Source organism: Gymnoscopelus braueri, assembly GCF_963280865.1.
Source record: "Gymnoscopelus braueri genome assembly, chromosome: 1".
NCBI lineage: Eukaryota > Metazoa > Chordata > Actinopteri > Myctophiformes > Myctophidae > Gymnoscopelus > Gymnoscopelus braueri.
Genome location: NC_137603.1, coordinates 33,161,417 through 33,186,483, shown reverse-complemented (window position 1 = coordinate 33,186,483; position 25,067 = coordinate 33,161,417). Strand labels below are relative to the sequence as shown.

General features: G+C 39.4%; 4 protein-coding genes across 4 annotated transcripts in view; 2 read left to right on the top strand and 2 right to left on the bottom strand.

Moving 5' to 3' along the window:
- Positions 1–5,673, bottom strand: part of LOC308092686 (DNA-binding protein RFX7-like) — a 33,309-nt gene extending 27,636 nt beyond the window's left edge. The window contains exon 1 of the mRNA XM_080438755.1: positions 5,264–5,673. Coding sequence (XP_080294881.1) covers positions 5,264–5,427 — 164 coding nt within the window. The 5' untranslated portion in view covers positions 5,428–5,673. The remainder of the gene's footprint in view (positions 1–5,263) is intronic.
- Positions 5,674–6,326: 653 nt separating this feature from the next.
- tex9 (testis expressed 9) lies at positions 6,327–11,494 on the top strand. Its single transcript, XM_080436525.1, has 12 exons — positions 6,327–6,365; positions 7,012–7,142; positions 7,684–7,747; positions 8,062–8,141; positions 8,248–8,284; positions 8,397–8,491; positions 8,825–8,937; positions 9,234–9,316; positions 9,739–9,912; positions 10,104–10,238; positions 10,646–10,780; positions 10,929–11,494. Exons 1-12 carry the CDS (start codon positions 6,360–6,362, stop codon positions 11,004–11,006), a joined length of 1,131 nt encoding a protein of 376 aa, XP_080292651.1. The 5' UTR covers positions 6,327–6,359; the 3' UTR covers positions 11,007–11,494.
- Positions 11,495–12,158: 664 nt separating this feature from the next.
- On the bottom strand, positions 12,159–24,412 carry mns1 (meiosis-specific nuclear structural 1). The gene is made up of 10 exons (XM_080426666.1): positions 24,267–24,412; positions 21,675–21,887; positions 17,270–17,397; positions 17,016–17,118; positions 16,388–16,617; positions 15,378–15,594; positions 14,019–14,126; positions 13,138–13,395; positions 12,489–12,614; positions 12,159–12,365 (listed from the first exon to the last, which is right to left on the bottom strand). Exons 1-10 carry the CDS (start codon positions 24,267–24,269, stop codon positions 12,255–12,257), a joined length of 1,497 nt encoding a protein of 498 aa, XP_080282792.1. The 5' UTR covers positions 24,270–24,412; the 3' UTR covers positions 12,159–12,254.
- On the top strand, positions 19,350–20,576 carry LOC308081276 (protein TFG-like; the record flags this gene model as incomplete). The annotated part of the gene is made up of 1 exon (XM_080423158.1): positions 19,350–20,576. The coding sequence occupies one exon, from the start codon at positions 19,350–19,352 to the stop codon at positions 20,574–20,576; it is 1,227 nt and encodes a 408-aa protein (XP_080279284.1).
- Positions 24,413–25,067: the final 655 nt, after the last annotated feature.

Genomic DNA, 25,067 nt, shown 5'->3' with positions numbered 1-25,067 from the left:
ATACTTGAAGACATTGTTTTTTTTTTGTAAAGAGAAGTACGGTTGATTTCTTACAGAGAGTCCTCAAAGCTTTTTGTTTATCTTGGTTTTTGTGTCAAACCCTTGACAAGTTTGTACAGTTCTAACATATATGTCTTGGGTCACCCAGGGACTACATTGTAATTAACAAGCTACGCAAAAAATGTCATACATCCCTTTGCTTATTTTGAGTAACCACTTATTTTATAAGCAAAAAGTTACTTATTGTGGGAATGAACCACAAGTCTATTGAATGACTTACTTAGTGGTTAAATGCCAATCCCTGTGGGACTACACACTCACAAACATAACATGAATCTCTGTACATTTTGTGAAAACCACGCATATCTTCAAGTGTGGAATGAAGGCAGAATGAAGCAGAATAAAGATGCCACAAAGGGCTCATGTTGCTGTCAATGGGTTGGTATCCCACATGCTGATAGAGACAGACAGAGAGACCAAATGAAGAAGGCAATGCTGTCCTATGCCTTTCTCCAATACTTTTCTTTAGAACATTTCGCATTAACATATAACTATAACAGTTATGCTTAACAATATCCTTATGTGTTAATCTGAACTGCTTCCTTCCCCTGGCTGATATTTAGAACATGCAAAAAGCATATTGTCACTGTTATGTTCATGTTATTTCATGCCTTTAAAAACATCAGCCAAAACGTTAAGTACTTGTCACAGTCAGCCATGGATCCCTCTGGTTTTGTAAAGGAACAAATATCAGGAACAGTGGCTCAGGGGGTTCTCCCCCTGGGTTAGTGTCGAAGTGTCTTTGAGCAAGACACTCTGCTCCTAATGAGCAGACGGTGCCTTGCATGGTTTCCTCTGCCATCGGTGTGTGAATGGTTAGTACATTAATACAGTACATGCACACACAGTGTAAGTGCTTTGGAGAAAGGCGCTATATAAATGCACCATTTACCATTTAGCATCACTTGATCATGTTGCTCAGACTTATTAAACAAGTCGCATTTTGTAAAACCTCAGCTGATCCCTAACATAGTCTATATAATGTGGTCAATATGACAGTTTGGTCATGTGACAGGCCATCACGGCTTCCACTACAGCAGTGCTTCTCAAAGTCAAGGACCCCCAGATGTATATGTATTTTGCCGCGGACCCCCATCCAAATATTTTGTGGCAGGGACCCCCAGAAAACAAGATTTGTGTAAAAACAAAACTCAAAAATTCTTCAAAACATTTTCGAGTTTTTTCACAACATTTTGCTGGGGACCCCCTGGAACGACCCCTGGGGGTCCCTAGACCCCACTTTGAGAACCACTGCACTACGGCAGTTCTCAAAGTGGGGTCCCCAGCAAATTGAGGAACAGTTTAAACACTTGAAAAACAGGTGAAAATGGTTGGGAAAGTTTTTGAAACATTATTTATATTTTACATATATACATATATTTATGATTATAGATGTATTGTGTTTGAACATGCTGTTTTGTGGTAGACTCAATAGATGTTTTATAGGCTAGCTGAATAGAATATTCACCATAGCAAGGCCATTTAGAATTTGAAGCATCTAACAAACCACTCCTGTTTATAGTCTGAATATATAGAAAGAAATATATACAGTAAAATCCTCAGTGTTAATGTATGTCAGATACAGATATTGTACAAATGTGTTGCATTTGTACCCTCTCTCAGTTAAATGTACACTGAGGATTTTAATGCATGCCAGTTTTAACTTATGAAGTGCTTATGACAGATCTGGGGGGGAAACATAGAGGTGATGATTTACTGTAATTGGGCAAATATGCAGATGATAGACACAGCCAGGCTTTATGTCAAAGAAATACCTTAAAATATAGAATAAAGGTCACACCTGTGGTGTTCAATATAGGAGTGCCTTTCTTGTAAATAAACCTCTTTTCAAGAAACGACTGTACACATTTAATAAAATTACTTGTTCAAACACCCAGAGATTAGTTATTGCATACTGTCAGTGACTACACTGTCTCTCTGCATTCTTTGTAATGTGATTACCTTGCTTATTGTAAGTCGCTCTGGATAAGAGCGTCTGCTAAATGCCTAAATTGTAAATTGTAACTATAGCGCAAACAAATGAATGCAAGAAAACAAAAGAGAACAAAACAAAAGCAAACACGTTTCAAATCAATCCTAAGGTAAACAAGACAGTTGCGGTGCGACAGACGCAGCAGAGAGAGAAGGAGGGGGGCTCCAATTCCAGATTATGCCTTTCTTTTTATAACATGAACTTGCGTTTCACTGCTCAAGCACTCAGATAAATAAATACTGTAGTCTGTCTGTCTGCCCCGCCAAATAAAAATAAAAACTATCTCAGACCTGACTCAATCTATGTGGTTGCCTTACTATGATAGAAATGGGACGGGCTACATCAGAGGTTTTCAAACTTCTTTGTGTCATGGATCCACAAACTGACTTTGATTAGGTGATGGAGCCCCATTTCAAATGATTCTCAAACGTTTTAATTACAAGGACCCCCTCAGTTTGGTATGCATTGGGCCACAGACCCCCATAAGTCTGAGAGTGTATACACATGAGGAACCAAATGGACCCCTGGAGGCCTGGACCCCCCTCGAGGACCTAAAAGTCATAATGGTACACGAGAAACAAATGTGTATTGTACTAATTTCAAGTGAAATATATTATACAAAAATTTAACTATTTTTAAACTAATTTGGCTGGGGACGCCTTGTGTGGAGGTCCTCGGACCCCACTTTGAAAATTGTAGGGCTATAGGTCACATTATATGTCAACATCAACAGCAGACAATGTAAAAGACACACTGTAGCCTATGTTTTTATTATACAATGTTATTCTAGGGGCGTTTATATAATAGGCTATTATATACAGTATATACGTGTGTGTGTGTGTGTGTGTGTGTGTGTGTGTGTGTGTGTGTGTGTGTGTGTGTGTGTGTGTGTGTGTGTGTGTGTGTGTGTGTGTGTGTGCGTGCGTGCGTGCGTGTGTGCGTGTGTGTGTGTGTGTGTGTGTGTGTGTGTGTGTGTGTGTGTGCTCGCGCGCGCGAGCTCTATGGGGCGGGGACGCAATGACAGCAAACAAGCTGACATACCAGCGCGTGCAAAAAGCAAGCCCTGGCCCTTTAGCATGAAACCTGCGGCTGCATGTTATACCTATTGTACAACCATGTTACTGTAAAAAAAAAACTGAAAAAACAGTATGGGTTATAATAATATATAGAACCACGCTGTAGTGTGTACGTGTAGAAGAAGCATGTAGTAAACCATGCTGCTGTTAGCCTACAGTAGCTGCTATCATAACCAGTGTTGCCATGTCCGCTTATTATAAGCGACTTTGGGCTTATTTTTTTGTGAAGTTGCTTGTAAATATTGGTAGTTGTTGCGGGTTAGGGTTTTTTTGACTCGTTTTTAAAGTGTCGTTTTTTATCTGGGCTTGTTTCACTAGTGGCTCTCAAATATTTTCATGTTATGGACCCCCAAATTAATATGTATTTGTCGACACCCATCTTAAAATATAATTTGTGCCAGGGAGCCCCGTACAAGATTTGAGTTCAAGAGTCACTTTTTCAAGATTATTTTGAAAATAGCCGATGTGAGCTTGTAGATCTGCTTTTTTCAAATAGCCAATGTATATAGGTTTAAAGTGTGGCCTATAATCTTCTTTTGGGCTTGTTTCTCTCACAAAACCTGGCAACGCTGGTCAGGTCTATAACTCTGAGCGTATACAAATGGAACCAAATGGAATCGTATCCATGGGGCCATTTGGTTCCATTTGTATACGCTCAGAGTTATGAGGGTTCTTGATAACCACTGGTGTAGAACTAGAACCACGCTGTTGACTGACTGTAGTGTAGAACCATGCTCATTGGGAACTCTCTACGGTAACCGGAACGCTCGCCCAAAAACACACTCGCCCCCATTTTTTTTCGCGGACCGCTCGCCCCCAGCGGTTCTTGTATTCTTGTTTTCGTTTTACTTTAGGGGATTGGGAGGTTAGGAATAATTTTAGGGTAATAAAGCATAGTTTTACTGAGGTTACGTTTAGGAGTAAGTTTAGGTTTTAGGCATAGTTTTTACTGAGGTTAAGTTTAAACCCAAGGTTGGGTTTTGGCATAGTTTTACTGAGGTTAAGTTTAGGAATAAGGTTAGGTTTAGGCATAGTTTTACTGAGGTTAAGTTTAAACCCAAGGTTGGGTTTTGGCATAGTTTTACTGAGGTTACGATTAGGAATAAGGTTAGGTTTAGACATAGTTTTACTGAGGTTACGCTTAGGAATAAGGTTAAGTTTAGGCATAGTTTTACTGAGGTTACGTTTAGGATTAAGGTTAGGTTTAGGCATAGTTTTACTCCGATTAAGTTTAGGAATAAGGTTAGTTTTAGGCATAGTTTTACTGAGGTTACGTTTAGGATTAAGGTTAGGTTTAGGCATAGTTTTACTGAGATTACGTTTAGGAATAAAATAAGGTTAGGTTTAGGCATAGTTTTACTGAGATTACGTTTAGGATTAAGGTTAGATTTAGGCATAGTTTTACTCCGATTAAGTTTAGGAATAAGGTTAGTTTTAGGCATAGTTTTTTACTGAGGTTAAGTTTAGGAATAAGGTTAGTTTAGGTATAGTTTTTCTGAGGTTACGGTTTAGGCATAGTTTTACTGAAGTTACATTTAAGAATAAGGTTAGTTTTAGGCATAGTTTTACTGATGAGGTTAAGTTTATGAATAAGGTTATGTTTAGGCATAGTTTTACTGAGGCTATACGTTTAGGAATGAGGTTAGGTTTAGGCATAGCTTGAGGTTACATTTAGGAATGAGGTTAGTTTTAGGCATAGTTTATGCCTAAAACTAGGTTAAGAATAAGGCTATAGGTTTAGACAGTTTTACTGAGGTTACGTTTAGGAATAGTTTTACTGAGGTTAAGGCTAGGTTTAGGCATAGTTTTACTGAGGTTACGTTTAGGCATAGTTTTACTAAGGTTAAGGCTAAGTTTAAACCGTTTAGGCATAGTTTTACTGAGGCTACGTTTAGGCATGGTTTTACCAAGGTTTCGTTTAGGAATAAGGCTAGTTTTAGCCAGGCAACGTTTAATCTCTCAAGACAGATTCAGAGCTCAAATTCAAAGGAATCTGAGTTCCCAGATTGGGCATAGTTTCACTGAGGTTACTTTTAGGAATATCTGGTGGCGACCGTTCCGGGGTTGCCGGATTTGACCCGGGGGCGAGCGTGTTTTGGGGCGAGCGTTCTGGTATTCCTCTTCTACTACTCACCAGATAGAGTTCTTTATTTTGAGCTGCAGAGCGCTGGCCTCAGCGCCGTGCAGCCCAGGCACCATGCCTCCTCCAGGCACCATGCCTCCTCCTCCTGCAGGAGGTCCACAGTCCAACTTATTAGACGGTTGTTGATCCTCCTCAGCCATCATCATCATCATCATCCTCCTCCTCGCGGTGGGAGGAAGGGGGTGATGTTTGGAAATCGGGGTCAAACAACAACAACATGAGCCGCAGATCGCTTCATGATAAACGTGATCGTCCCCGTTAAACCGTTACGTTGCCCGTTGGTTCCACATTACTGCACAAGAACACATGCGTTTAAATAATGAGACATGAACACATCCAGGGTAGAAATGTAGGGTCCCGTTCCGTTTCGGTTCGCCGTGTCCTCGTTTGTGGGATTTTCTCTTTGCATGTGTGTGTATGTGTGTGACGCTAAACCCACTACAGTTGTAGTTGTAATGCACGCACGCGCAAGCGCGTTCACGCGACGCGTCCCCCCACCCACACCCAAATAACACAAACACGTTATACTTCATCACCGTTACTCTATTATTACTTTATTACTATACTATAGTATAACTGCACTTTGACGTTTATTCTCGTTGCGCCTCTTATAAATGTTTTTGATCAATTGTATTACATTTTTTTAATTCATTTTAAATTGCCAGATATTATGGCTTTAAATGCTCCTTCATGCCCTAGCCCATGTTAATGTCTCCCCAGGACCCAAACTTACAAAAATACATGAATAAACCACTTCAGCCCTATTTCACAAATAGTGAAGATAGACAATTGTTTATTTATTTATTTATACATGTCAATGTTATATTATAATAAATGTTAAATATTATTATTATTTCAGATTTGTTTTAATTCTTTGGGAAGATGTTTTTAAACATGAAAATGAATAAATGAAATTAAATTAAGTTAGCCATCAACCACTAGAGGGCAGCATGATGATGTGTTTGTGTTTGCCTTGGCCCTGCCTACCAGTCACCATTCACAATAATGTAGGTCAGGTTGCTATGCAACCACCACAACAACAATGGCTGCTGAAACGACTGCTGAGAAAAAGACCTTGTCTCGCCTTATGAAGGTATACAATCATTTATTCCATTATAGCATGACATTTCCTCTCCCTATCCTTGTATAACTGTTTGTTTATTTATGCAACAACACCTTGAGATTGTATGTAACTGAGAGATAATCGTGGCATAGAAAGCAGTCACACTCATCACTCAATTATTACTCATACAGGTGTTGCTATACATCTGAGAGGTATGTAGCCTACATTAAACATGGTGCTCTGTTGGGATACAGTAAATAACTTATCAACTGCAAAGAGTTATTAATGTCGTTTTTAAGAGGTTAGATATCAGAACTGAGAAAGATCAAGGAGTAGCCTAGCCCAGATGTGATGGGGGTTAGCCAAACTGCATCTCTCTCACTTTGTATATTAAAAATGTGATGTGATGCGTTGTGAGCTTGCAGATTTGCTATTTTAACTACATTTGAAATAGGTGAAAATGTAGTTAATTCATACTTTTTTCACTTCCTAAAAATTTAGTTGAGTCAAAAGTACATATAAGTACATATATGTCTTTGAAATGTAGTGGAGAATGTCATAATTATCTAAACATACAAATACTCAAGTAAAGTACAGATACCCCAAAGATTGACTTAAGTACAGTACTCATGTACATGTGTTTTGTTGCTGATTGTTTGTTTTTGTTATTGATTAGCCAAGAAGGACTGTACCATCCAGAGATATGGATTCAAAGACTGAGAGGTCCAAGGTCCCAGAGCTGAGACCCATGGGGAATCACCCAATGAAGACCTGTGTAGATATTCTTGCTAAGGAGGAGGAGTATATGTAAGAACACCTGTACAAACTGTCATTTGTAAATAGTGGTTACCATTGTAGAAGTCGATCTCTATGAATGTATCCTGCATGTTCCTATATTAATATCGTCCAAAACTGTTACTTTTCAGGATTAAAAAAAAAAGAAGAAAAAAAAACGCATTCTGTGTTACACTGTAGTATGACGAAGTAGGGCACTAATTTATGAAAAACATAAAATGTTAAAATATGGAGATAAGAGATTTCTGCCCGACAGCAATGATATACAATAAGTGAAATACAAAGTGTAAGATCAGAATAAATGTCATGAGCCATAGTTAACAAGTGGGTGACAAAAAAAAACCCAAAAACAATTAAGTGCTACAAATGAACAAGAATACCGGGTAAACATCAAACCTAGCATAATTATGTCTAAACCAGTGCTTTTCAATTTTTATGTGCCATAGGTATATGTTTGGTTTTTCATTCTCCAAACTGATCTGACCAGCAGTACACCAATGCTGATTGTCAAAATGAGACATAACTTTGTTCCCTACAATGTCATTTTCATCAGACGTCTAAATGCAGAGCTGGAGGCCAAAACAGCTGAGCTCGTAAGACAAGCAGAACAAGTTATGGTAAGCTATTTACATTAAAATGAGTTATATTTGGAATAATAAAGTACATTTTAGTGTAATGACAAAAGTTTTTTGAGGGGTTTCTAGTCAGCATCTCAAGAGCACAATGAAGTAAACATAAAGTGACACTGTTGTTTCTAATGCCTGCTGTTTGCACTCTATGTGGCACAGCACAAATACCAGATCTACAAGCTCATAACGCGTCACACTGTGATGTTTTGTGAGCTTGTAGATTGGCTATTTTGGTGTGTGATATCGACGCACAACTAAGTACAATCAGGCTTAAGTATTGACTGGTGTTTATTGGATTTCAGAGAGAGCAAAACGACGCTTTGTCAAAACCGTTATCTTCCCTTCTTATTTCTGCCACTGAAGATGAGAATGAAGACTCCAGGTATGGGCTTAGGCCACATTGATAACAATAATACTAATAATACTCTTTATTTTACAAAGACTGTAACACAATACATTTACAATAATTGCCCTAATTCTATTCCTAGGTCTCAACAACATGCAGTGCTGTCAGCCGGTACAAAGGTATCAGAATAGAATGTTTAAAGTATGATTTTTCCACAGCAAATATGAATTTAGGAGACATTATTGTACCAGTTATTATGTAATGTGCTTTGCTGTTTCACTTTGCCACCAGGTGGTACACAAAAAAAAGGTCACATCCACCCCAGTGTCTAATAACACGCATTCTGGATATGAAAGAAAAGCACAACGTGTTTCCAACAAGACAGCGTGAGTTGTCATTTTTAATGAATGGTCAAGAACTCAAAAACAGTCAACATAAGAATGGTGTTGTAGGATAATGGTAAATGTAACAATCATAACATAATTCCGCCATTTGTTTGTTTATATTCATTACAAATTATAGTTTTTATTGTGTGACACAAAAAGATTAGTAATACAGCAATGTTAATCTATCAATTTGTAGTCTCTTCAAGACAGATCCTGCAATAAATAATAGTAATAGTGAAATAGTGATGGTATACAAATGTAACATTTGGTTACATTTGTAGACTATCAGTCAGATTTAATTAACACAGCCTGTATTTGTTTGCCTTATTTCAGAACACTCAACTTATTTGGTGCTGATGATGGGGACATTACTGGAGACGTAGATGATTCTATATACAGCATGGAGGAGAGATTGGATGATGTGGAGGGAGACACCATAGGATCAGGTCAATTGTATCATATTTATTTAAATCATGTTCATCAAAAATTTTGGGGTGACCCGATAGCAATTGGTTATGGCAGGCTGCATACCACATGGTCACAATTCCCTGATCAACGAGTCCCTGGTTCGATTCCCAGACGGTTTGCTGAATGTCACTCCCCTACCACTCTCTCCACTGTCTCTCAATTAAAGGCTTGAAAATGGCAAAATATTACTTTAAAAATAAATGCAATTGAAATGAATACTTCGTATACACAAGTTTCATATTATTTATTCTGGTGTTTTCTTATGTTTTTTCAGATGCTCAGATACGTGTTCTTAAGGCCAGACTGCATATTATGCATGAGGAATTCAACCAGTTATCTCATGAATGTCATAGAAAGGTAGTGTAAACATGCAGATCATATTGAACGTTCAGTTTGCATGATTACAGTGGCCTTTTTTGCAAGGCCTTAAAGGGAGTGTAATGTTTTGTTTTTTGTTAAAAAAGTAATTTATATTCTGATAGTTTTTTGTTAAAAAAGTAATTTATATTCTGATAGTAATCATTGCTGTAGAAGAGTGTGTGTTCAGTAACAGGGATCTCGTCATCTGTCCAGCTCTTAAAATGGAAATACATTTCCACTGGGCACAAGTTTGATCCAATCAGGAGAGAGAACTCCACAAAGATTGTCTATCATCTTACATTTTATAGCGTTCCACTTCCAATTTTGTTTGTTTGTTTGTTCACTTGTTATACTGTATCCTCTATGAGTTACTGATTGTGTATAACTATGTGTATTGAGAACAGTGTTTTCTGTTGTAGGATGAGGAGAATTTCAAGCTTGGCGCAAAAATCAAGGAGCTGGAAGGGGATCGAGCCCGACTCCAGAAGAACTCAAACCTTCAGCAGACACAGATAGAGAAGCACAGAGCTTTAGCAGAAGACTCTTCTAGAAGATGCGAAGCTCTCCAAATGCAAGTGGCTGCCTTACAGAAGGTTTGTACTGTCTGACACATTAACACATTACTGTCAGAGATACACATGCACTGTACAAGTTCATGGACACGTCTAAAGAGTATAACGATTGGTTCTAGTTGTCATATAAATTGACATATGGCGTGGTTAAAAATTATGACCCAAAAAAGCATTATGTAACTGTGAGTAACTGTTTGTTTTGTTGTTTGTAGGAAATCGAAGCTTTAAATAAATCCCAGAAACAAGCTGCAGGCAGCCAGAGTACAGTTGAAGTGCGTCTGAACAGAGCCCTGGAGGACGTAGAGAGATACAAGACTCAACTCAACAGCATGAAACTCATGAACAAGGTACACCAATCCACTGCTTCTCAAAGTGGGGTCCGGGGACCACCAGGGGTCCATTTGGTTCCATTTGTGCACTCTCAGAGTTAAAATGTACACTTAAAAAGGTAAAGAATCACTGTACTAATTAGACATTCTGTTTTTACACTGCACACAGTATTTAAGGATTCAATTAGTCTGGTGAGCTCATTACTATTTGATGAGCTATCCAGAGTTAATTTGGTTCTCGAAAGGGAAATACTAGCAGACCTAGTATAGAGCCCTGGGGGACCCCAGGTTTAAGTGGTTAATAATCATGTTTTGAGAAATGCCATGGCGGTGAAAATGTGACCCAAGGTCAGTTTTGTAAATCCAGATTTTAGATGATAGTGATTTCATCTTTACTAACCTGAATGTGTTTTCTGCTCAACAAGGACCAGGAACATCAGGAGAATCTGAACAAAGAAAACCTTCTGGCTGAAAACAAAATGCTCAAAAAGCAGAAAGCAGAGCTGATCCTGGGGTTTAAGAAACAGCTCAAGTTGATCGATATCCTCAAAAGACAAAAGGTATGTTTCTAAAGCGTGATTCATGCCTCGTTTCCACTAAAAGCTCTCTGCGATGTCCGATGTCTCTGTGATTAATGATAGTCGGTGTCTCTTTACAAAATGATTTTTTTAAACGATAATCTTATTGTTATTTTCTGAATCTGAACAGATGCATTTTGAAGCTGCCAAGATGCTGTCCTTCACAGAAGAGGAGTTTATGAAAGCTCTGGACTGGGGGAAGTCATAAGGCAGGAGATGAATCAATAATATCAACCGCTGCACCGCGGAGGACCCTGCGGTGTCATATGTGTTACTAAGAAGGAATATGCGAAAAGCAGTGGTAGTGCATTTACTCAAGTACTGTACTTAAGTACAATTTTGAGGTATTTTTTACTTCACTGGAATATTTCGAATTTTCAGTACTTTTACTTCAATTATTTGAAAACTTTAGTTACTAGTTACTTTGTACGTTTTTATTATTATTACAAAACCACTTCAGCCCTATATACATTTCGGCCATTTGAAAATAGGGTTAGGGTTTTTCTAAAGATACCTTTTATACATTTTGAAAACTCGTGAAATGGGACATTCTGCATAATGAGTACTTTTACTTTTGTACTTTAAGTTCATTTTGACACCATACTTTTGTACTTTTACTCAAGTAAATTTTTAATTCCGGACTCTGTTACTTGTAAAAGAGTATTTCTACATTGCAGTATTGATACTTTTACTTAAGTATCACCACTGGCGAAAAGACACTTTTCAAATGCCTTGTGTACATTGAAAATAAAGTAATCTTCTTGTTGCTGTCGTGTGGAAAGCTAAATGTCCAAAGCCGTTACTTTTCAGGAAAAAAGAACCTGTGTTCCAATGGATCTGATGTAGTTATGTTGTAGTTACTAGTGTTCATATTTATAAAACCCACTGACACAATTAACCACTTTCAACCTAGCGTAACTATTTTGGGCATGTGTAGTAGGCAAACCATTTTTAAAAGGCCGGTACGTTCTACAATCTCACAATATGTTGCATCGAGACCCTTAGTGAACTTGTAGATCTGTTATTTTTGCTACTTTTGTGTGAGAATGATATATGATGAAGTAGGCTATACAACGGGGCATTCATTTATGGAAAAAAAAACTATAAGATAAAATATGGAGATACAAGATATCAGTCCGACAGCAACGTAAAACTGTTTCCATAGTGACAGGTGCATTCTATACATTTTCAGGCTAGAAATGTGAATCGCTGTCAACTCAATGTCCCAGTAATCCACCAGAACACAAGCAAAACTATTTACAAGTTGAACTTTTTATTTAGGTAATTGTAAATAAAGGTTTCATTCAAATACATTCTTTATTGTCCTAATAAAAAATATTAATGAGCTGACCATTTTTGCATTATTAAAATACTGTACTATTGGTAGCTTCCTTGGAGCTGAAAAGTTGAGCTCCCTAATAGTTCCCTCTACTGGTGTAGTATGAAAAGAAACTGCTTACTCCTGGTCTTCCCAGCCTTCTTCAGAGAAGATATCAGCCTGACGTTTCTGAAAGTTGCTTCTAAAGTCTTCATCAAAGTGTTGAAGGTCATCTTCACGGAACAAGCCCTTCAAATAGAGAATACTTATGGTAATTAGCATGACGAAGTGGGGCATTCATTTATGAAAATAATTATAAAAAGTAGAAATATGGAGATACAAGGTTTCTGCCAAATAGCCATGGCCTCCTACCTTAGGAAAATATCCCAGTAGTTTAGTAGCATGATGTTTAAGGAGGCGTTGTCTCTCTTCTTCAATGATCTGCCTGCGCATAGCTTCTCTCTCCTCTTCCAGTGCTCGTTCCTTAGCCTCGTGTTCCTTTAAGGCAGAAATCTCATTAGTTCAAATGGACTTGCAATCAAATGATGTTACCTCTAGTGAAGCGTCGTAGAAAATGTAGTGCAAACAAAACAACTTGCACTACATTTTGGGTATTCACCAATAAAATTCCCTTCTCCATTAGAGACCTGCCACCCCCTCTGTTGAATCTTTTAAGTCCAGGCTCAAATACTCTGTTCTACTCACAAGCATTTGAATCAAGCTGATATGTTGCTTTGTACACTAGGGGTGCAACAGTTAATCAAACCAATCAAGTTATCAATTATGTACTGACATTTCATTGTTTTAGTTGTTGCTGTTGTTTTGGGGGTTTTTTTCTCCAAAAATGTGTTGACATTTTCCAAAAATACCCCCCAAAAATTGATCTACAAGCTTCAGGATTATTCAATTAATCGAAAAGTAATCGATAGAATAATCGCTAAGAAAATAGAGGATAGTTGCAGCCCTGTTGTACACAAATCCTTATACAACGGCACTGTGTTCTATAGCTGCTGGAGTGTACCCTGTCAGCTTGGTGCTGTCTGCGTCTGTCTTCTATTAACTGCTCCACAGCTCGCTTGTGCTCCAGCTGCTTCATGCGTCTCTTCTGGGCGTTCATCTGCTCGATGCGATCGTCCTCCGCAAACTTCTCCATCATCATTCTACGGAAGGCCTCTTCTTCCTCCTTTTCGGCCTGCTTCCTCATCTCTTTGAAGGCCATCTGCTCCCTACAGGTCTGCTGGAGCATCAGCCTCTGTCTGATCTGTTTCTCCATCTCTTCCTGGTAAACATATTTGAAACTAATTTCAAAAACTGTACATATTTTCTTCTTATTTTAAGCAACACACATTTTTGAGGCATACAAAACATGGTCATTGTTTCAACAATATGTGTATTTTTTACATGTCTTGTTATAGATTTGTATGTTTAGAAAACCAATAAAAAACTGTTTAAGAGAAAAACTGTACACATGTAAGTCAGTGGTACTCAAACATTTTCATGTCAAATACCCCCAAATTGACATGTATTTTGCTGTGGACCCCCATAAGAGTTTATGCCAGGGACCCCCATAGGAGACGTAAGAATTCTCAAAAATATTCGAATGTAGTTATAATTTAGTCACAAGCTCTTGTTAATAATTTTCATTGGTTCAATGTGCCTATTAAAATACATTTTATAATATAAAACCCAGACACTATTTCAGGCATGTTATAGCCTTTTGTTTTTTACAACGCGTTGCATCGCGTTGTGAACTAGCTTGGCTTTCATGTCAGCTTGGCTTACAGTGATTGTGACAGTAAGCCAAGACTGTACTTGGCTTTCATGAGAAAGCCAAGTATAGTCAATGTACAGTAGTATGTGGAGTGTCAATTAACATATGAAAATAAAGGCCAATTTGCTCACAATCTCTTTCCGTCTGACAGCTTCTTCTCTCTCCTCCAGGTAAAGCTCCTCGCGGACGCGCTCCATCTCTTCACGTTGCTGTTGTTCCATCCCCATCTTCTCAGTGAGCTGTGAGGACCAACACACAGTTCAACACTTTACAACAGTGGAACAACCAACAACAGCCTGAGTACCTAGTCGTGCGACAGTGTCAAGCGGCGGAAACATGTTGCAGTAGTGAGCTTGTAGATCAGCTGTTTTCGGCACACGACAGTGTCACATGACAGAGTATAAATTTAGCATAATAGCAGGGTGTCCGCAGGTGTCAGGAAATTAAACTTCTTTTAAGACATTTTTAATGCCAAAGAGAATTACATTACAGACGCAACTTTGAACGAAAATAAAAGTTGAAGATATCCTCTCAATTTAATATGAAATATTATACCGATCGGCTTCAAACTCAGCGTGCGTATCGCTGAGGACCCACGGGAGTGCCGTGCCCAGTCAGAAGTCGGTCGGATCAGTGGTTGTCCAGAACCGCCGATCTCACCGATATGCCCATATATAGCCATATATGGAGATACGGTTGTCCAGAACTGCCGATCCGACCAATATATCGGTCTATGCCCAGTATATCGGTCTATGCCCAGTGTATGCCCATATATGGACAGTATATGCCCATATATGGACATATACTGATGACAACAGGGACCTCCATATATGGGCATAAAAGGGACAGAGACAGACAGTTAGACAGATACAGAGATCTCCATATGGGCATAAAAAGTACAACTGTTACACTCACTGAGCTTGCATCGTTCCCGAAATGTATCGTTCCCTGAGTAGGCCGGGAATAACCGGTGCCCGATGGTCACCGGTCTAGTTCAAGAAACTCTGGATGCTAATTGTATTACAGTAGGTTTGTATTGTATTGAATGCTATTGTATTAGGTTTTATTTACGGTTATCACTTGGCAAAACTCAGTCGCATATTAGTCATATAATAGTAATAATATTACTTTAAAGGCCTTTTTAAAACTAAAAAAAGGGTTAGTGCTCCTCGGAGCACTACCAGACCCCTAGTGGTTGAAATCTGAAGATCAGAGCACTACGTCACGCTAAGCTTGGCCAATCAAAAAGAGGGACAAGTAAGCACCATGTATGGACGAAACCGTTTGGAGAGGGGGACCGACAAATATATCCATATATGGACAAAAGAGGGACCGACAAAGCCTCATGTAGGCCTGACCCCCTGGGTCTGGCAATGAACATGAATTAAACTATTTAATATAAGACCTTTTAAGGACTTGTGGACACTGTGAATAAACGGTTTCCAATGGTAGACACTAGGATTATGTATTTGTGAGACCCATGTTCTTACCATTTTATGCAAATGTTCTTTGGCCTGCTCTCGCTCTCTGACTTTGGCCATCCTGTCCTGCTCCATCCGCTGCTGTCGGCCGGCAAACTCCAGGATGCGTCTGTTCTCAGCCTCTATCTTCTGCTGCTCCATGCGTCTCCATTCAGCCTGCTCCTTCTTGAACTCCTCGATGTAATGATGAGTGGCTCGCACCTTCTCCAGCTTCAGCTGTTTCTCCCTGCAGAGAGGCAGTAGGCCCAATCATACAACAGTTGGTATGCAACCCTTGTCTATAATGCATTATAAACAACAACTATTCATTATTTTCATCGGTTACTGTTGGAAGCACATTTTTTTCATATATCAACGAATCAATGGAAAACATTCTAATTTATTTGAACATTGTCTTTAAAATTACATTTTCAAAATAGGGATGCCAGGTTGAAAGTGATTAACTGCAGCATACTGCTACTCGATTAACTGATTATTTTATTATAATTGATTATTTTCTAATTAACTGTTGCACCCCTATTATAAACATACTTATAATGCATTATAATGTGCTTAACACTGTGTAGTTATAAGAACTCATAAATATTCATACTTCTTTATAACAATAACACATTATACATTATTTTATAGATCAAGTATCATAATACTTCATAACTGCTGGACACTCATACTTTTTCTTTTTGTAAGGACGTTTTAAAACGTCTTTTCTTTTCCCCCCTTTTTTTCACACAGAACCAGGAGATAATGTGATCCCAAGATTTGCTGCTCCATTGACTTGCTGTTTAAAGTATTTGGGAAATCGCCTGTATCTCGGCTCCTGTGTTTTACTATGTATTTTTGGCGAGACATGCTATTTTCAACGGCGTATAACAAGCGAACGGGAGGTTTTATTTTTTCGCAGAATTATGAATATTGATGAGTGCTAATATAACTATAATCAGTGTTGTGATCTTCAAGCCAACAATGTGACGCAAGCGACAAGAACATAAATATAAAGAAGAGGGCATGAAGGGACTAACATCCGGTCTTCCTCGTAGATCTTCCTGACGATCTCATCCACCAGGAGCTTCTCTTTGAGGAACTCCTCATACGCCTCTTGTCTCCTGCGCTCCTTCTCCACCAGCTGCTGCTCCAGCTCCTTCTGGTACCGAAGCACCTCCTCATAGCATCTCTGCTCCTGCTTCTGCTGCTCTGCGGCCGCACGCTCCTGTTCACTCTTCATCCTGCGAGTGATGTCTGCCTCCTCACGCTAATGGCACAACATGTCACAATACATGACAATGACGCTAATGTCACAACATCTCACAATACATGACAATGATGTTAATGTCACAACATGTCACAACACTAATATAATAATAATATTCATCTTGATGATATGGACAAAATCGCAATATTTGTGACCAAATACCACAATATTGATATTGTGACAATAATATACATTTTCCATTTTCCTAAATTTGCCAATCTGTGAGCTGGTAGACTGCCTTATGTAGACTGCCGTATGATTGACTTATGCAATCTGCCATGTTGTTTTTACCCTGATTTTAACTTGAACTGGAAAATAAACTACTAAATCAACCTAGAGTTATAACTTTTATCCCCTTTTAATAGCCAATAACTAAAGGACACACATCTTTATCTTACCATTGTCTCAAACCTCATGGCCTCTTTCTCAGCAACCTGTGCAGCTCTTTCTTTGTTCAGATATGCAGTCTTGAGCTGTAACTCCAACTCTCGAAGTTCAATGCTAAACATAATAATACAAAAAAATTATGAATGATTTAATTAATAAATAAATAATGTTAGATAATAATAGCAAGGGTACAGCACAGAAGGATTACATGGAACAAATGATCCACTCCAAAATATGTTTTCTATTTACCTTTATGCGTACATACCTGTTCTCTTTAACATATTGCCTCATTTTCTCATCTCTTTGTGTCTCATGGCTGATCCGGGCCAACTCTTTGGCCATTCTCTCCTCTTGTTCAAGTTGCTTTTCCTTGTTTATTCTCTCCTCCTCTGCCTGGAAATTAGTTTTGAATTTGATTATTATATATATAAATAAATTATATGACTAGAAAGTGACTGCATTAAAGTAAGTGTTCAAGTGTGCAATCCAGGGGCGGGATCAGAACAAAAATCAGCCCAGATATGTAATTGACATAAATTGTCCAAATTGAGATAAAAATAATAAAGCAGTTAGAGCATACAGCCAAAGCACATCAAACAGCTGATCAGCCAGTCTACCAGCATGATTGAACCAGTGTTATAAGCTCCATACATTAGTGTACTACACAGTCCTATGAAATAAACTCATACATTAACAGCACATGCAGTTTTGCAGGAAGCTGAGGACAAAAAGATAAAAAAGGGAGAGAGAATGTCTTAAGTTTCTCTTCAGCCAATGAACTGAATTATTCACCCTCTTTGAGATAGGGGGCGGCGACAGTGGTGTAAAGTAACTAAGTACATGTACTCAAATACTGTACAGTACAATCTTTTACTTTACTGGAGTATTTCCAATTTTCAATACTTCTACTTCTACTCCACTACATCTCAGAGGCAAATATTGTACTTTTACTCCACTACAATTATTTGAAAACTTTAGTTACTTTGCAGATATAAATTATTATATTATAAAACATACATTAACCACTTTAGCCCTATCTTATAGGCTATTTGAAAATAGCCGATCTACAAGCTCATCGCGACGCGTTGTGAGCTTGCATATCTGCTATTTTCAAACATTTTAGTACTTTTACTTTTGGTATTTTAAGTACATTTTGATACCAATACTTTTGTACTTTTACTCAACTACATTTTTAATTCCGGAATTTTACTTGTAACAGAGTACTTCTACATTGCAGTATTGATACTTTTACTTAAGTAAAACATTGGTTGGATTAAGCAAAATGGTTGGAAAACCAAAAATGTCATGAGAGATTTAATAGGACAAAAAGAATGCATGTTTTTTAATGTTCCATGTGTTTGAATCTTCAAAATGAATCTGATCCAGTGATCTGTGAAATGATAACACCAGAGAATGTGTTGTCCAGCAGACCGTATCAGATGGACAAAACTATGGTAGAATAATGGTCCAAAGGAATTATTTAAATGTGGACTGTGTAACTAAAGTGAACAATGCAATATAGTGCAATAATTCACAATGTACTGCTTGTGCAAAATGGTTGGAAAACAAAAAATGTCATGAGATTTAATAGGACAAAAATAATGCATGTTTTTTAATGTTCCATGTGTTTGAATCTTCACAATGAATCTGATCCAGTGATCTGTGAAATGATAACACCAGAGATACATCAAATGATGAATGTCGATGGGATATCATTACACGCAGCCTCTGTTCCAGATGGCTGCTGAAATAGAAAAAAACAGCGACCACTCGCGCTGGACAGTCGTAATTCACTGATTTCAGTGTAACTAGCAACCAACTCATCACACTACGTGGGTGTGAGATGCAGTGAGATATCACTGGTTCTCAACGTTGGGTCAGGGGACAACCAGGGGCAGATCTTACAGGTTTGTTACTCTGAGAGTTCCATTTGGTTCCATTTGTACACTCTCAGAGCTTAATTAGCTTAATGATTTTACAGTGTAGATAAAACATTGCATCAAATGGGGGCCAGTGGCCTAATGCATATCAAACGGGGGGTCCTTAAAATAAAAGGGCTGAGAACCACACCGCACCATATTTAGATTTTATGTTGGCACATTGGATGAACTGATTTGCACAGGATGCCTGCGCAAATCAGCATCTTTAGGTATGCATGGGAAAAATTGTGTCGTGTGATGTCACATCAGAGCTCATCAGACTATATAAGTGTTATATTCCCTTATACGTCTACTTTATCTGAGAGCAGAGACGGACAAAAGCTGAGAAACATACTCATGTTGGTCGTTTCTACAGCTATCCAGATCACAGTATTGTAGAAACCTGTGAATTACAGTGCGGTCTCAATGAAGGTCGTAGACGACTGCACCACCATGAACGACCAGCAGCTGGACCTGAGTGGGAAGCTGATCATCAAAGCCCAGCTGGGTGATGACATCAGACGCATCCCCATCCACAACGAGGAGATCACCTACGATGAGCTGGTGCTCATGATGCAGCGCATCTTCCGCGGCAAGCTGCACAGCAACGACGAGGTCACCATCAAGTACAAGGACGAGGACGACGACCTAATCACCATATTCGACAGCTCGGACCTGTCTATCGCCACCCAATGCAGTAAAGTCCTCAAACTCACTCTGTTTGTGAACGGTCAGCCACGGCCCCTGGAGTCCAGTCAGGTGAAATACCTGCGCAGGGAGCTTATTCAGCTGAGGAACAAAGTCAACAGCCTCCTGGACAACTTGGAACCCCCCGCTGAGCCTGGTTTGGCCGCCGCGGCAGCAGACAGTGAGTCGGTGGAGGAGACGGTGGAGGGGAAGATCATGGCGGCCGAAGCGGTGATGAAACAGGCCCGGATCAGTGCCGGCAGCAGCTTCGACCCCCTGAAGAACCGGGGCGAAATCAACGTGAACGTCATCTCAGCCTTCGGATTGAGCGAGCACCAAACGTCAGCTCCCACTGGTGGTGCAGCTGAGGAACAGTGCACAGCAACCCAAGACAGCAAGGCCTCTTCCACAACATCTGCAGCTCCACCCCCTCAGACCCAGGCGCCATATGCAGGGGTACAGCAGGGACACCCAGCATCCATGGAAGGCCAGGTGTACCAGCAATACCATGTTCCAGGCCAGGTGTACCAGCAATACCAGGTTCCACTACCCATGCAGCATGCACTACTACCCAACCCCACCGGTATACAGCTCCAGCCCAGCCCTCCACAGTCCCTGCAGCAGCAACAGCAGCTGCAGCAGCAGTACCACCAGCAGATGTACCGACTCCCAAACTCCCAGGCACCACCACCACCTGCCCCCGCTCAGGCTCCAGCACCAGGCTTCCAGGGTGGCCAGCAGCAGCAGCCTCCGCCACCCCAGGGAGCTCAGCAGCAGTACCAGACCTCCCACCCCGTTTACATTCTGCCCAGACCCAACCCAGACCCGACCCAGACCCAACCAGGGTACAACCCTCCTCCAGGCAGCAATGTCAACCCCCCGTCACCAGGGGCCGCTAACCCCTATGCCCTCAACCGTCGTGGCTACAACCAGGGATACACTCAGCCAGGCCCTGGATACCGCTAAAACTCATACATATAACATCGGCCTTTTTTTTTACAGCATCGGTATACATGTAGGCGATTTGTCCCGATGTTTAACCACTTTCAACCTGCTATCCCTGTTTTGGGCATGTCATTAGAGGTGAAAATCTGTTCAAACATTCAAAACAAAGTAGATCTACAAGCACACATTTAAGTGCTCAAATAAAACGTGTTTTTTTATTTTTTATTTTTTGGTAATTGGTGGTCATTGATGCCAGATTTGGCATCAGTCAGGCTCTATACACAACCAACCACTTTCTGTGTCACCACTTGTAACTTTTTTCCCTCCGCTGAAACTAAACTATAGACGTGAGAAACAATCTCGACACAGGATGACTCTCCCAAGTTTCCACGCTGTTGTAGCGGACGTAGCATCAGAGAGAGAGAGAGAGAGAGCAACTTCTCTGGCACTAAATGATTCTTAAAAGAGGTGATGACAGTGACAAACCAATTAAAATGAGTTCTTCATGGGAACAGGACGTCTTTGAAGACATGAGGACCTATTACGGTGTATCTCTAATGTCTACAAAGGGGTCTGTCTGTGAGTGGGATTCTCTGTTCTGTCTGACACTCATTTGATACCCAGGTGGTCATTAAGTCATTGTGTGTCCAGGGCTAATCTCACAAACCACTGTACTGTTTAACACCACGTTTTTGTGCAAACTAACTACCAGAAGGCGAAGGACGTGTCTCCAAACATTTTTTTTTCACATCTTACATTACAATACCTTGTGGGTGGACGGTAGGCGTCAAATGTAATGTCCAGATTTGATTGGACGCTGGGCATCACAAACGTAACACCCAGATTTGATTGGACAGTGGGTGTCACAAACTTAACAGATGGCAGATCTACAACTATAAAGTTATGACACATTGTGCCTATAATTGCATGTCCAAAATATAGGGACGCCAAGTTGAAACAGCCATGTATCCTGCAAGAAACAACAACAACTGATTGAGGCAGGTAGCATTGAATTTGTTTCTCTTGTTCTTACCTTACCGTATTTTAATCTATAATATGCCAAACATCCCTCCCTGATGCAATGACACATCTTAGTCACAACCAGAGACGTTTAAATACCTTGACGAGAGCGTCCTCCAGGTGGCGTTCGTAGAGCTCATCTTGAACCTCGCGTAGATGTCTCCTCTTCTCAAACCTCTCCTCCATCATCAGACCGGCTTGGACCTTCCTGTCTTCAGCCACGTGCCTCTGCTGGTCCTGCCTCTCCTGCTGACGGTGCTGCTCAGACACCATCCTCTGTCTGTAGCTGGACGTCATGTAGTTCCTGGACGCCTGCGAGAAGAGAAGACAACAAAATGGAAGCCTCATTTGTATTTTGTCAACTAGACCGATGCAAGATTTTTGGGTCCGATGCCGATTCCGATGTTGGAAAGTCCTAGAGTCTAGGACTTTCCAACATCGGAATCGGCATCGGACCCAAAAATCTTGCGAACATTTGTAACTCAAATCTTTGCTTCTGGAGATTCTACAAATGACTTCTAAATCCTAACAGTTTTCTGAAAAACGTATGTTGCTTTAATGTCAGTGGTGCTCAAACCTTTTCATGTCAAGGACCCCCAAAATGATATGTATTTGGCCGCCGACCCCCATCTCAAAATATTTGGTTCCAGGGACCCCCTCCCCCCAGAAGCAAAGATTTGAGTTACAAATGTCCCTTTAAAAATATATATACATTCAAATATTTGCACAAATGTTCAAGACTTAAAAAAAATAGCAGATCTACAATTGCTCATAGCGCGGCATGAGCTTGTATATCTGCTATTTTTGAATAGCCCAAAGAAATCTTAAAACACGTATGGATAAAGTGGTTACACAGATGCGTTCCCGGTTTGAATGGGCTGATCACTCTCTGCTGCTAAAGGATGTCTAATCTGTATAAGAGACTTTATGCAATAGAGCAGTGGTTCCCAACCCTTTCTGGATCAGGGCCCACTGGGAAATCTTGCAAAGTGTTCGAGGATCCCGTTTGTTTTCATGCTTATTTTAATGATCAATCAATCAATTGTGTTCCGGCTTGGATCAATGGAACTAACATAGTTTAAGTGCTAGGGTTTCTGGTTCTCCACGATTCCCTCTTAACGGTCCGATTCCTAAACGGTTCCCTTTAACCATTCTATCTGTATATATTAGAAAATGTTTAATTTGAGTCATTTTTGATACACATATTTGATCATACATACTGTACAGCATTGCATACATTGTAGTGGTTCTCAAAGTGAGGTACAGGTACTTGAGGGGGTCCCAAATTGGAACTTACAGGTCGGTAACTGTGAACGGAGTTCACAAATAGAACCAAATGCACCCTAACGGATCCATTTGGTTCCATTTGTAAATTCAGAGCTATGGTGGTCCTTGAAATGTTAAGTTTGAGAACCGTTTCTGTTTCCGGTTCCAAATGTGATGGAACCGATTCCGGTTCCTCAATGTTGGATCCGGTTCCTCCAATTCCGGATCCCTAATAAGTGCCTGTATCACAATGAAAACCACATTTTAAAGGTTTTAAAGAAAAAAAATACTATGACATTTTTTTAACATTCATATTTTAATATTCATGTTATCATTAACATCTTAGTGGTTTGGCAATTAATTGGGGGACCCACTTATTATAAATATCCTCACGGCCCACCAGTGGTCCCCGGCCCACAGGTTGGGAAACTGCAATAGTGTGTTTCTATTCAACCATACACATCATCAAAGTGTTATTGTATAACTGTATCTGCTGGACATATTTCTCTACCTCTATAAGAAGCTATTTTCTGTATGCCTTTTTATATTATATATATATTTATTTTTTTACTATGCACCAATATGTATGTACAGTATATTGGAAATTGCATCTGATATTATAGACTTGTTTGTGTCTATATCTCTTATATTTTCTTTATTATAACTCTACCTTGGAAAAGCAAAATGCTGGGAGCCTGTACAACGAAAAACAATTTCTCACGCACACACGCACACTCACACACACACACACACACACACACACACACACACACACGCACACACACACGCACACGCACACAGCCACTAAGCCAAAGGGATATCCCCATCGCTTGGGGGAGATATTAGACTTTCAGGCCATCAGTCTGAGGTAGTGAACCACTGTTACATAAAGTAACTAAGTACATTTACTCAAGTACTGTACTTGCGTACAATTCTGAGGTATTTTTACTTTACTGGAGTATTTCCAATTCTCAGTACATCTCAGAGGCAAATATTGTACTTTTTACTCCACTAGAATTATGTGAAAACTACTAGTTACTTTGTAGATTTTGAAAATTATTACAAAACATACATTAATCACTTCAGCCCTATATTCATTTCAGCCAATTGAAATAACAATCTGTAGATCTTTTAGATTTTTTTATACATTTGAAAACTTTCTGCATAATGACTACTTTCTGCTTTTGGTACTTTAAGTACATTTTGATACCAAATTACCAATACTTTTGTACTTGTACTCGAGTACATTTTGAATTCCGGACTTTTACTTGAGTATTTCTACATTGCAGTATTGATACTTTTACTTAAGTAAAAAATGTGAGTACTTTTTTCCACCACAGGTGCATTGTGTGTTGTTCTAGTACAGAGTAACGTTGCGTTAGAGTTTGCGAATTAATAATGAAAGCCTAACGTTAAAGTGCTTACCATGCTGGTTGCAGAATGGCTCACACAGACACAGCTACAGATGGATCGTCGTTATAAATCGATGAATAAATGAAGTTGTTATTATGTTGTACGACAGAAACAAACTGGTCCTCAATCATTCAAACTCCTGCTTCCCTTCCTTCCGCCTCGTTCTTCTTTGTTGTGATTCTTGTTGTCATGGTAACGCCGGAAGTGCGTCCGTGACGCAGTAAGACAGTGGTTCTCAACCTGTGGGTCGTCACTCCCAGGGGGGTCCCCATATGATTTTTTCGGGGAGGGGTCCCCAGATGACAGTAAAGTGACAATTTAAGGACTTTTAATACCTAATACAAGAAAAAAAGAGAAATTGAATGAAAAAAATACCATAAATGCACCAAAAGTAATCAACAAAAACTGGTGAAACATTGGCCAAATTGTCAAATGATATAAGAAAGTGGCAAAATATATATATATTGTGAAAATAGCTGATCTACAAGCTCACAACACCTTACAAAGCGAGGCGTTTTTCACAATTCACAAGTCGGGAATAAATTTACTTGAGTAAAAGTACAAAAGTATTGGTATCAAAATGTACTAAAAGTAGAAAGTACTCATTATGCAGAACGTCCCATTTCACAAGTTTTAAAATGTATAAAGATCTTTTGAAAATAGCAGATCACAATGTGTCGCATTTTGCGATTGTAGATCTGCTATTTTCAAATGGACGAACGGTTAATAATAATAATTCAAATCTACAAAGTAACTAGTAACTTATGTTTTCAAATAATTGTAGTGGAGTAAAAGTAAAATATTTGCCTCTGA

What these genes read in the sequence shown, in the direction of transcription:
- tex9 (XM_080436525.1), top strand. An exon ending in GGGAGACACCATAGGATCAG is followed by an intron (nt 8,938 to 9,233) that starts GTCAATTGTATC and finishes ATGTTTTTTCAG; the next exon opens with ATGCTCAGATACGTGTTCTT. An exon ending in ATATCCTCAAAAGACAAAAG is followed by an intron (nt 10,781 to 10,928) that starts GTATGTTTCTAA and finishes GAATCTGAACAG; the next exon opens with ATGCATTTTGAAGCTGCCAA.
- mns1 (XM_080426666.1), bottom strand. An exon ending in CTGTCAGACGGAAAGAGATT is followed by an intron (nt 13,396 to 14,018) that starts GTGAGCAAATTG and finishes TATGTTTACCAG; the next exon opens with GAAGAGATGGAGAAACAGAT. An exon ending in TACTGGGATATTTTCCTAAG is followed by an intron (nt 12,366 to 12,488) that starts GTAGGAGGCCAT and finishes CTCTATTTGAAG; the next exon opens with GGCTTGTTCCGTGAAGATGA.